This window comes from Dermacentor silvarum, chromosome 6 (genome assembly GCF_013339745.2).
Source record: "Dermacentor silvarum isolate Dsil-2018 chromosome 6, BIME_Dsil_1.4, whole genome shotgun sequence".
NCBI classification, from domain to species: Eukaryota; Metazoa; Arthropoda; class Arachnida; order Ixodida; family Ixodidae; genus Dermacentor; species Dermacentor silvarum.
In genome coordinates, this window is record NC_051159.1 from 157,611,147 (window position 1) to 157,623,518 (window position 12,372).

Here is a 12,372-nt window from a genome sequence, read left to right on the forward strand (position 1 = left end):
TAGTCTTGTTCATCCAGCAGCAGCCAATGAAGTTTGACAGCTAAATCGAGATACGCAGGTCGATGTTACACGTGGAAGCCGTATCACCTAGGAGAAAGCTTCATGCTTCTTTTTTTTTTGTTAATCGTTCTGTTTTGTTACTCGCGATTATCGCATCCAATATTTTGTTCAATATTGTCCATTTGTGCATTTCTTTTGGTATTGTACTATTCCGTTGACCAGAAATTATAAAGTAGGTGGAAGTTAGCGCTGTTCCTGTGTTTTATGTGTCATCGTATTTTGTTCGCACTCTTAATTTGTTACCAAAATTTGTCAAATGAATATGAGAGCGTAGACCAAGCTGGTAACTTTTACCTCTGGCGTCAAATGTTGATGTTCAAATGCCAGATGTCAAACGTCCGATGCCTTACCTTCCGCGAATTCTGAGCCTTCCAGGCTCCCGATGCCTTGGCATGGCCCCCGAGATTCCGCATACAATCTTGGAAGCCACGCTCGTCTACTCGATGTCTTGCCATGGCCTCTGAGATCGCGAGCACAATCCCCTATCTTGGAGGCCGCATTCATGTACTTTCAGTTTTCAAAGCTGCCACCTCATGCAGCATAAATTTGAACTCCTCTAATAACTCGTTTTCCCCTGCTTATTCCTTCTGGCCTCTATCTGCTTACATATTAGCAACGGGACGCTTGTAAATGATTCGGTGAACTTTCTGGGAGGGTTAAATACTGGTGTAATTTTTAAAACTTCTGGAGTGTTACGTATCAAAACCTCGATATAATTACCGTATACATTCGGTTAAGGGCCGCACTTTTTTTCCCACAATTTCGATGAGGCGCGGCCCTTACATGGGACGGCACGATCGCACCCATTGGTCAAAATGGTGCCGGCGCTGGCATCGACGTGTGCACACCCCGGATCTTGTGCACACCCGGCTCTCACCAACTAGTAGCGGCACGCGGAAGTACGCAGCGCACGAAAATTCACAGATAGCCGTGCGTGGCATCGGGGCACCAAATGCTTCGCCATTGGAAGTTTTTCTTCCAAATCTTGAGCTCCAACTTGGGCGTGCGGTCTTTACACGGGTGCGGCCCTTACATGAGTCTATACGGTATGAGGCACGCCGGAGTGGGAAATACGACATTAATTTCGACCACCTAGTGTTGTTTAACGTGTACCCAATGCACGGTACACAGGCGTTTTTCCATTTCCCCCAAAACGAAATGCTGCTGCTTCGGCCGGGAATCTAACCTGCGACTTTGTGCTTAGCAGCGCCACGCAATAGCCGCTAAGCCCCCGCGGAGGGCTGGTATAGATTTTGAAGCTGACAGAATAACAGAGATGAAACCTGGATGTAATTCTGCGTGCAGGGCCAGGGCGCCGTTGTTGGCGATTGAGCACACAGGAGGGCTGCATTTCTCAAGGACTGTTCGCAAGCTTCAATGTGTGATATTACGGTGACTCTAGAAGCACCGGAAATTGGTGCTGATGATTTAAGCATGAGAAAAATAGAATTGCGGTCTTTCATGTGGAGTCATTCATTCTTATTCTCCATTGACATTCACTTATGTGGCGCCACGCGTGGCGTGAGCCGCAGTCCTCTTGTAGGGTCGAACCATATTTCCGGTAAGGGAGTCACAGTGGGATGGCATTTAAAATTTTAAACTGACATCGAAAGCAGCACACATTGATTCGTTCCCGGAAAAGTCGACTGCTGAAATTCACCGAAGGAATACATAAGAGCTCGCCAGAAACTGACCCCTCACAATGGTGGTGCTTCGAATGAGTACATAGGATTTGGCAAAAAAAGAAAAAAAAATATTGCGACGCAACATGAGGAAAAAGTAATGGAAAACGCCACCATCTTTGTCATCTCCCCCCGCATGGTCGAGATGTTTGTCAATACAAAAGCATCTGAGTCAATCTCAAACGCGGCACAGAACCAAGATTGGCGCCTGGAACAACGCCGCCGAAACGGTTTACAGAAGCAGCCGCATCTTAAGAACAAAAACCACAACAAAAACGAAACAACCAGAACAGAAGGCACGGGAAATGGACGCTGGAGTTGAGAGCAACCGCCGAGCAGTCAGCGATCCGAAACGATCTCCGTCCTTATACGGAAGCACTTCGCTGGCCGGCGCATTCAGACGACGCGGCAAGGGCTGCCGCCTTCCACCGGCGGCATTCGAAGACAAATGCATTCTCTTCGACGGAGACGTCGCTGCACAATCGATGCACCGAAAAGGACCACGCAGAAAAAGACAAGAAAGCGCATAAGGCTCTGACAGCTGAAGACAGTGTGAGCGAAGGGAGTGCCAATGGCACAAGGCAAAGAGGCTTTATAGCATACGCGAAACTATAGCAGAAAACGCTGCTCTATATGTGAGTTTGTATACTTCTTGCGACAGAGAAACCGGAAATCTAATTTAGGGAAAAAACAAGACCTTCACAGTTGCATTTGTTGTGAGGGCTTCTTGCGATTTGTAGATAGCAAAACATGCAAGAAAGCAAATGTTCTACGCCGAAATCTCGTCAGCAGCTCGTTTTGACTCAGACGTAGTGAGACTGCTTTTCGACGGCTATACAAACAGATAAGGGCCAGCGTTATGACAATCGAAACGTTCGAGCGGCTGTTGGCAAATGTATTGCGATGTGCTTGACCGGGAACACTGAGAAAAAACAACACTGGAGGAAGTATAGAAGAGGTAGTAGAAAAACAGAAAAAAGAAAGTGTGTTGTTGCAGAACGGAAAGAGGGTGCTGTATCGCAGGCATAATGCATTTTAAAACATCCATATCGCTACCGCGCGCACGCTGTCAACAGGAATTCGATGGGTCCACTCGCATTTGCGCTTTCGCGGGCATGCGCTCTTGGAACGATGCACTCTCACGCATTGATTTGCGCCTGACTTTATCTGGGATTACATGGTCGCCGGCTTTCTGTTGCGGACGAGAGTGGGCCATTCCTCATCGCTGCTTTCTGGATGGTTTTCCGCGCTGCGGTGTTTATCTCGCGCCTCGGCGAGAGCAAGCCGCAGTGCATGTCTTTATATCCTTGCGCTGTCCGCACATGTGTCGCTTGACATCAAGCGGACCAGAACTAACAACCTTCGCAAGGAAAGTAAACATGCTCAAGCGCGAACCTTCTTCATGTGCCACTAACACGGCCGCCATTTTCTCAGCAAGAACGACGAGAACAAGGCCCGACCTTGTTGACTCCTACAAGCCACAGATGTTTTACTGTGAGTCCGCGGAATGGGTAGATGATGTTTCTTTGGTTTTAAATTGAATAGCAATTGAACTATTCATATTATTGCTCTATTTTGTTTAGAAATCAAATTATGATAGGTAATTGACTCTTTCGGATTTCTCTGGGGATGGTGGGTGACCGATTATTTCTCAGGTGGAGCTGGTGAGGCTTAGCGTATGGATTTTCGTAGTTGTACCCAGATTTGATGTTGCGGTTCCATTTGTAGTAACTAATAACTAATGTGCGCTGAAAGCTACTAAAGGCCAAACAACACGTATAATTACTGGCGCGCTAGCATGCGCAGATGGTGCGGGACAGACCGTACGTGTTTAATCGCGTCTCGAGTGATATCAGTGCTCCTCGCGTGATTGCGCTGATCTAGCACGTGTTTTGCGCTAATCTAACGACTCTCAAAAGAAAACGATTGCACTTATCAATATTTAAGCATTTTGAAGCACTGTTGATATCAGGGTAGGAAACGATGTCTGTCGAAACGGCTATGAGTTAGCCAAGTGGGCGTTCGCTGGCGCACGTATCTTGTATGTTCAAATCGCCATTCTTCGCGAGGCGCCGCCAGCGCATGGCACTCAGGCGTGAGCTTGTTCGCGTCGGCAAGCATACGTGTTGTCTGGGCTTAAGTCTAAGCGGGGCAGGCGTACGTGTTGTCTGGGCTTAAGTCTAAGCAGAGGCTCTGGCGCGTCATGGATAAACCAGGTATGTGTAAGTTAACTGGCGGTATATGCAACCGCTGCAAGACAGTTGTCATAATTACTTTTTTCGTGCACGTATATCCAATACGGAGCACGTCTCCTACAGCTCGAAGGACTTCAGTAAGCTATAACCAAAGAACTAAACCAGATATCGAAGTAAACTTGCGGGAGTTCAAGAAAATATACATATGCAACTTAGTGAAAACAATACACGCTTCTTCGTTAAACTGTAGGACTTGTTAGACATTGTGAAAGATTAAAGAAAATGACAAAGGTGCCGTTCGAAACGCTGTGGAAGCTTCCAGGATCTGCAAATAATTTCTATAGAAAAACTAAATATTTTCTAATTTTCAGGCAAATAGGAAAGCTTTTCTAGATGCTTATGATTGCGGGAAAACTCAGTCCCAGGATCTTAACAAGATTCATGGCAGTAGATTAGGTGAACCTATTGTAGTGTGTGAAGAGTGCTGCTTGAATAACGTCGAAAAACTTTCAAGGTGTCTCAACGATCAGTGTCGAGAAATATTCAACGTAAAACTCGAAAGGTACGTAACAGTCACATATAGGAGTTCGTATAAAATACGATGAGGACCGGCTTACACTCCAGAATGATATTTCAAAACAGGGCGAGCTTTCCTTTTCCTATGCAAATAATCCAAAGAAAGTGGTGATGAAGAAAATTTCATTTGTTCCAGCAGGCGTTTTATACAATGGAGATAGGAAGACATCACAACTCTCAAACAAGAGGCTTTCCACGTGCGCGTGTGGAGCAGACAATGCTCTTTAAAGGACTGAGAATAGTGTGTAAAGAAATAGTGTGCTTATCTACACGACACTTATAGACACAAAGTAACGTGTTTCTGAACATTGTAAGAGAGAATCAAAGGTGGGCGGGGCAATCGTCTGCCTAGAATGCAAGGCTAATCCCTCCTGTATCGAATAGCTTAACGAAGCAATCTGCCTGGACGCTCAATGTGCTTTTGAATTGTCGGCACCGCCAATAGGCGAAAACTGACAAATATTTCAGTTGACCAATGAGAGGCATGGGGACCACATCTGGAAGCAACCAGCAAGCGGAGAGAACCTAAGTAACACCGTAGTAAATTTTACTGCACTAACAAATTCTGTCTCCAGGAAAACTGCAGAAAGCGATATGACGGCAATCTTCTTTATGCCTGTATTACACACATCACATTTATTGTTGTCACATATTAAAACAATTATAAGAAAAGCAGAGTTCTAAAGGGCAACAAGGAGAAAAATGTTCAGCACGTACAAGAAAAAATATTCTTTATTAGCACAACTTACAGCCGAGAGATCTCGAACGCTTCACGAAGAGCAATTCTTGTAGCTACACAAATAAGTTTTCTCAGTTACACTTTAGCGACACCTATAAACACTGATGTGTAGAAACTTTATGGAAGTACTGACCCACAAACGGGATGTTCTCAAAGCAAGAAGTAAAGCGATACAGTGGCACATGCATGATATGAAAAAGCACTTTTACACATGGTCGATATTTACTTAAGGCAAACGTCATCTGGAATAGCCTGCGCAAGGTGTGAGCAAGAAGGAAATATAATAGCACGATCATTTTTATTTCTTTTTCTGTCATAATCTACTAAAAAAAACAGAATCAGAATAGCAGGTTCACCGTGATAAAGGTGATTTTTCCATTGGTGACGCCATAAATTCGAAAAGGCAAGTTCGATCGCAACGGACGCATGGAGTTGTACAAATACCGGAAATATCATAACATAGAAAAATAAGAAATACCGGTAACTTTGCGGCATTGGAGTCCTCACGTGAATGATGATGATTATGCATGATTGTAGTATCCTAGCGTGCCTGATGAAGCAGTATTTAGGGCTGCCGTGGGTGATGCGCAAATATACGGGTGGCTGGCAAATTAGAGATTCCGTGTCAACTAGCAAAATTGACTAAGTGCTAGTCGGAAATTAAGCAACGTAGTTCAAAAAGACGGAAACAATGACATGGAATGATCAATATTGTACTTCCGTTTCCTTATTTCCTTTGAGCATGAAAATTTGCAACGCTGTTACACTGGTGTGTCTGTAGAGTGCGGCGCTTCACTTCTTGTTGGCAGAAATCTCAGGGGGATGCTATGAAGGTAAGTGATTGTCACTTAATGAGAATAATAGAAAGGGTCATATTAAACATTTGGTAACGTTACGTAGGGAAGAATGTTAAATTTTGTTCAATGCGACCTAAGCAAACCACCTGTTATAAAATCGAATTTCAAGGAGCTGATATTCGGCAGCACAAATAATCATATTTTGTCATGCTGTTTTTCAAGAGCCAGATGTGTAGAACTTTCATGTTAGTGCCACTAACACAGCGAATCGTATTAGTTCACAAAAAAAAAGCGTTGAATACAGACTGGTGACTGAATTTGTTGTAGAACTGCTACAAGCGAGCGTTTGCCGCAAACGTTCATCGTAGAAGTCTAAGCAAGCAACATCAGAAATACAATAACAAGGAAGAAAAAGTTGTGTCTTTTTGCCTGTGATGAACTAGACCTGAATAAAATGTCTCGATTTTCATTGGGACAAACTCCCGACCTATTAAAACCCAAGGCGAAAAATTATAGAATTTCTTGCGCAACTTAAGCATATTTCTAGCAACAGCTACGGGAAAGGTACATCTTAGGTAATTCTGTGCAGAGGCAACTTTTCTTCCGTGACCTCAAAACATTTCATCGGCATAAAGGCATCATTACATATTCACAACTTTATTTATAAGGACACAGTCCAGCATTTGGCATTCATCACCAGAGTATAGATCTTGCTGCAAGTACTATGCAAACCAAAAAATCACTTCCAAGAATATAAAGAAAGAGAATAACATCAAGACAAAAAAGGGCTCTGCATTGAGTACCCCAATGACTACAAAAGCTTATTTTATAATCTACTTCTCTTTCACCTTATCAGTCACGCGCTCATGCACACATACACGCTACTGGACATAACAAATAGCAGTGCGCTCACGAAAAATGTAAAAAATTGGCTCGTTTTACGCTGTAAAAGCCAGTGTGCGAAACTTTGCGACTGGTTAGCAATATACTTAGTTCGAAACAGTGTATGTACAATGAAATTTGGAGATATGTTTAGAGCAGGGGAGGATAAACTGCTGTTCGCATTGTTGCGTTAGTTTAAATATGGTATCGCGCATTTCACGTTTTCATGCAAGTAAAATATTTATTTACCTTAACCAAACTGATCGCGCAACTCGTTACATTGCCGTTTACTTTCCTGGACTTCCTAGACACAAAAAAGCATGAAGAAAAATATTTCAATTTCTATATTTTTCAGACCACGGCATGTTAAGGCGGTAAGAATTTGTAAGTTGTTGGCAGGGCTCCATATAAGATAAACACCCTTACATGTCAAATTACATAGTTTGGCAATGCGTAGAAAGCGCTGACTTCCGAGCATTTTGCTGCTATTATGTCAAATGATGCATATACCAAATAAATTTGCAATGCACACTGATACGCGGGAAGAAAAGCTAATGGTTTCAGTACGTCATGATACAGTGTAGATCAAACCCTCGTTATAAAAAATCACTTTATTAGAAGTTTTCGTGATCTCGACCAGAGTACATGCACTAGACAGGATTGTTCAAACTGAAGTAGCACCGTACTCTGTTTAGCGCGAACTACGAAGCACGAATTACGCGCGGGATTGCTCGGTGCAACATGTGCGATAACTTTTTGCGTTTCTGTTGACCAACCCGCCAAGGCAAAGAGTGCTATGAAGGTCACCCCGTCAGGTGGCTGCAGCTATTTTGGACTAACTGCATCACGTGATAATAACCGAAGGACAGGGAAGCTGTTTACGGGTCTCATTAAAATTTCGCCATGGTGGTGCCGCCCACTATTGAGTGCGACTTTCTTTAGACTGACATATTACAATTTGTAGGGCGCCGCCCGTGGACGCCTCATGCACTCGCTATCTTGTTGGCGCATGCGCACCGCTGTCGTAGGGCTACATAAGAGACGAGACCCGCGCATCAAGGATTCTTGTTGGTTGAACCGAGGACTCTGTCTTGCTCCGCGCTGTGGACGGGATACATCAAGTGATACCAATAAAGCTCACGTGCCTGTTAGTGTGTACACCGCGTTACTATGACTTTCCTATAGCTCCTCTGCTAAAAAAACAAAACAAGAAAGACACTTAGATCAAGAAAACGTTCATAACAAAGTCGATTTCCTGTGCCGTTGATATTGTTACAAAGATGGTTTAGTTTACCTTTATTTTTGTATTCTTGTAAGTTGTTATGTGTTGCGTAGCGCTTTGCAGTTGTATAAGAATTTTTCAGACATTGGGATATCGAACAATGAATAATTTTCACCATCCCGTGACTCCTAAGTTGGCACTGCCTTTAGAAGAGCTTCTGGTATGTGATGACATTTGTCAGCACGTATCTGTACAGTAATCTCAATGACAACGCGAGATCAAATAAGAGCACTTTTCACCATTCGAGCGAATTAGATATGCTGGTTGCGTGGCAAGTGAGCTTAGACTGAAAGGACTGGACTTATTCCTACGTACTACTGTATTCAAAAGAAACGATCATTTTGACCACGTGAGACTCAGGAGGCAAACACAAAAAAATCATACTTCTACACCAGTAATACTCTTCCAGAAACAGTCATAGAATACTCATGTACAAATGGGCTCTTTAAGTACACCATTATTGCAAGTCCTAACAGATATATTTGTTTCCTATATCATGCATTTTCTTATCTTAAAGGACGCGCCATGTGACCGTACGACACATAGGCTTGTGCACCAAAAGAAGTGTAGAAACGACTGTTGCTATTTACATTTACATTGTTGGTTAAGGTCTTGCCTCGCTACATCTCCTCAATATAGAGACAGGCACCTTGCTTAAAGCTGCCCGGAGGCATTTAACATAGCACACAAGCACACATACAAACACACAGTCAAAAACTAAACAGACGCCCATTTTCACACGACATAATAGTATAGGCATACAAGATATGGCTCTGAACTGAGACACGTCGCAAACGAGGACGGATAGTCGTCTCCGGTTACATAGGAGTAAGCTGGGCAGTGCAAGCTTCATCCGTAACTCGGTGTCGTCGTCTCCGAGCCACTCGCTAGTCCACATGGCTTGCGCAACGCCGCTCAACTTGAAGAGCGCAAACGGGATGCGCGCAACGCGCTATACAGGATTGACGTCATTCAGGGACCACAATCGATAAGTCGTATTAACTGTCCGCCAAGGGCAACGTGTAAAAGTGGGAGGCTCCACTTGACAATGACACCTCGCTCTGCAGTAAGCGCGATCACCGCCAAATCCATGGCCGCAACTATTCTAGCGCTGTCGCCAGATATAGAAGGTGCTAGAACTACCAAGCACCATGCAAAGTAATGAATCACCTCAGCTATTCCCGTGAGAAGGGACGAATCTGCTGAGATGCCAAAGTAGGTTAAACTAACAGCAATGTGAAAGCACGAAATTATCTAAAGAATGCGTTTCTTCGCGTTAAGCACCAAGGTCCTATTTTACATAAATATAGGACTCGTCCGCTGCAGCCAGTACAGTTGAAAGCGGTCCTGCGAAGCGTGCGCAATCGCACGGAAAATGCAACGATTCCATAAAGCAGCACATAGCTTACAGAAGCGTTTTGGACACCAACGCTATCGCCCGCATCCAAAGGAAACAAGGACTGACTTTCAACTTGCGACTAGCTTAGCACGCTTTCGCAAGCAATAAAATAAACATACCCCAATCTTGTCAATCTTGTTCCGCTTACTAGAACCAATACAGTTGTTGGTGGCGCGACGTACGTCGACCGCAGGGGCGCATTCAACAAATATTCCGGTTACGGGACATGCCTAGCGCATAGAGTCACTGCAGAAATTCTGCCGACGACAGCTTCCGAGTCAGCCAAATATTCAGCTGAAGTGAATGTTAAAAATGATGTGTGCTTCTTACGATGGTTCATACTTTTCTGGTTTGCTTGTGAAGTCACGAACCTTCTGTGTGCATTTCAGAGGAGTTACAATGCGTTTAATTAACCTGAATAAACGCAACTAAGAAATGGCTGTTGCCCATTTTTCCTGGTGGCTGGTCCCGGCAACGCTTTCTTTCGTTATGTTCCAAATGACATAGAAGACCATAAGGAGCATTATTTGGCCTGCCCTAAGCGCTGCGCCGCAAAGTCATATCAAGCGGCGTGTGTAGCACGAGCAACGGCTGGGACACCAGTAGTTTGCAAAGAGACACCAGCATCCTTTCTTCAAATACGTAACAAAACGTCGCAAGCCGACGTCGGTACATTTCATAGTCAGTGAGTCTATCCCGCGTAGCACCCTCCCTGAAGCAGCCGCACGTCGCTTTGTCGGTCAGTCTTTGAGTGCGTTCTGCACCGGGCGGACTTTGCGTCCAGTGGCGGTTTAGAGTGACACGTGCTCCGATGTGGGCTGCTGTGCTCCGTTGGCCTGGAACTGCAGCTCGGCATACTCTGTGCGCTCCGGCGCGGGCCTGCTGCCGTTCTGGGCTGCCGCCGCCGGAAGGTCGAGGCTGGCGTACACGATGCTTCCGTCGGATGCTCGTGGAGGGGGCTCGGGTCGACCGTTCTGGGACCCATTCTGCGTCGGTTTTGGTAAGAGACACGATACAGATACATGCCCAAAGAGAGAGAAATATCTACAGAAACGGTTTTCCTTTCGCATTTATTTTACGACACTGTGCTTCTGCAGCGACCTCTCTATTTAAAGGGGCCCTGAAACACCCCTCGGGCTTGGTGAAATGACATAGTCCGCGGGGCGCATACGCTGTTGTGAACATCTCAGCAAAGTTCTGCTGTCGTACGCGGTCCGTAAAGCTCGCAAGCGGAGCGCGAAGTCACCTTTTTCTCAAACGCTCTCGTTTCAAAAACCCCATGACCCTAGCTCTTTTCTGTCCGCTTTATTTCGTCATAAAGCGCACTCCAATACGCGGCTGCTATTGGTCGCTGCGGTCGGCTACAGCGTGGTGACTGCGGCTCTCTGAGGACAGCCGCGTTTGTCTTACGTTTAGCGCGGCGTCGGCACCGAATCGGAAATTTCAACTGCGCGCCCCGGTGACGTCTCGGACATCACGGTGACGTCTCCGCCGTAGCCTTCGCAGTGCAAGGCTTTGGAGGAGAAAGGGGAACACAATGGAGGCCGTGTTTGATTGCCGATAACTCCGCTTCTGCTGCCGCATTTAAGTACTTTTTGCGGCAAAGTGATTCTGAAATAGCCTATCTTCACTTCAAATGTCTTTCTCCACTTCGATAAAAAGTGGTTCAGGGCTTCTTTAAGCTCTGCACTAAAGCAACGCTCGAGAAAAATAATAATACTCCGGTCACACGAGGCACTTCGATCGTGATCGAGCTCTATCGGGACTAAATGTCTTGATCACGATTAGCTCCCAAACTTCGGCAGATTGCACAAATGAGCCAAACGCAATCGAATGTGCCCATGCTGGCAAGGTATAAGGCACTTAGGCGGTTTTTTTTTCTTATACAGAGTTTACAGACACACGCAACTATTTGAAAAAGTCACAGGCCTGCGCGGCACACGCAGCACTGTCACAGCGTAAGCTGGTGGAGCGGCTCAAGAGTAGCTCCAATTTGGGCACCATGCACAACAGGGTCTTCGCGGCAGTCTGTTCGCCTCGTTTTGACGAGAACGATCTGAACTCTCCGCCCGGCGTTGACGGCGAGCTGCGGCTTGTAATGCTCACTGCACAGCAGTCTGCTGAGTCCGATCAAGCCTTACAACTGCAACTTACATGTCGAGCGCGCTGCGCTTGCAGGCATCTTAACTAGATAGCGCCACCATACTGACGGAGGCTGGGGATCGCGTTTTTTTATTTTTTATTGCGCGCCTCGTCTGAATGGCATCTCGTTGTCTGCGCCTGCGCACGATGCGTTTGTAGGCGCCTTAACTAGATGGCGCCAACATACTGGCGGAGGCTCGGATCATCTGCGCCTGCGTTAAAGGGCATTTTTCCGGCGCCCGATAGCGGCAGCGGACACCATCGCGAACCGAAACGGCTATTGGAATGAGCCCATAACAGCATAGCTGTAAAAGCTGGCATCCTCAGTTAGGGTAAGTGCAGCTCATCAGCAAGGTAATATGCATGCATGCCGCAAAGCTATCACGCATACCAGGCAAATATAGCACCGGCGGATATGATAGCGGGCACAACATAGCTACAACTATGGTAGAAGTGAAAGTTGAGCTAGTTAATACACATACACACTGATGATTATGACCGATGACAATGATGCGTGCGCAATTGCAAATACAATGCAACGATTCCATTTTCGCACATGGGTGATTGCAAGTATCTCGTGCGTTACTTTTGGATTATATGTACACATTTATGAGCCCT

At 45.5% G+C, this 12,372-nt stretch overlaps 1 protein-coding gene across 2 annotated transcripts in view; it reads right to left on the reverse strand.

The window, feature by feature from the left end:
• Nucleotides 1-5,227: 5,227 nt before the first annotated feature.
• Nucleotides 5,228-12,372, reverse strand: part of LOC119456291 (hemicentin-2-like) — a 346,474-nt gene continuing 339,329 nt past the window's right edge. For both annotated transcript variants that reach the window (XM_037717982.2, XM_049669707.1), the window contains exon 12: nucleotides 5,228-10,598. In XM_037717982.2, coding sequence (XP_037573910.1) covers nucleotides 10,404-10,598 — 195 coding nt within the window. In that variant the 3' untranslated portion in view covers nucleotides 5,228-10,403. The remainder of the gene's footprint in view (nucleotides 10,599-12,372) is intronic.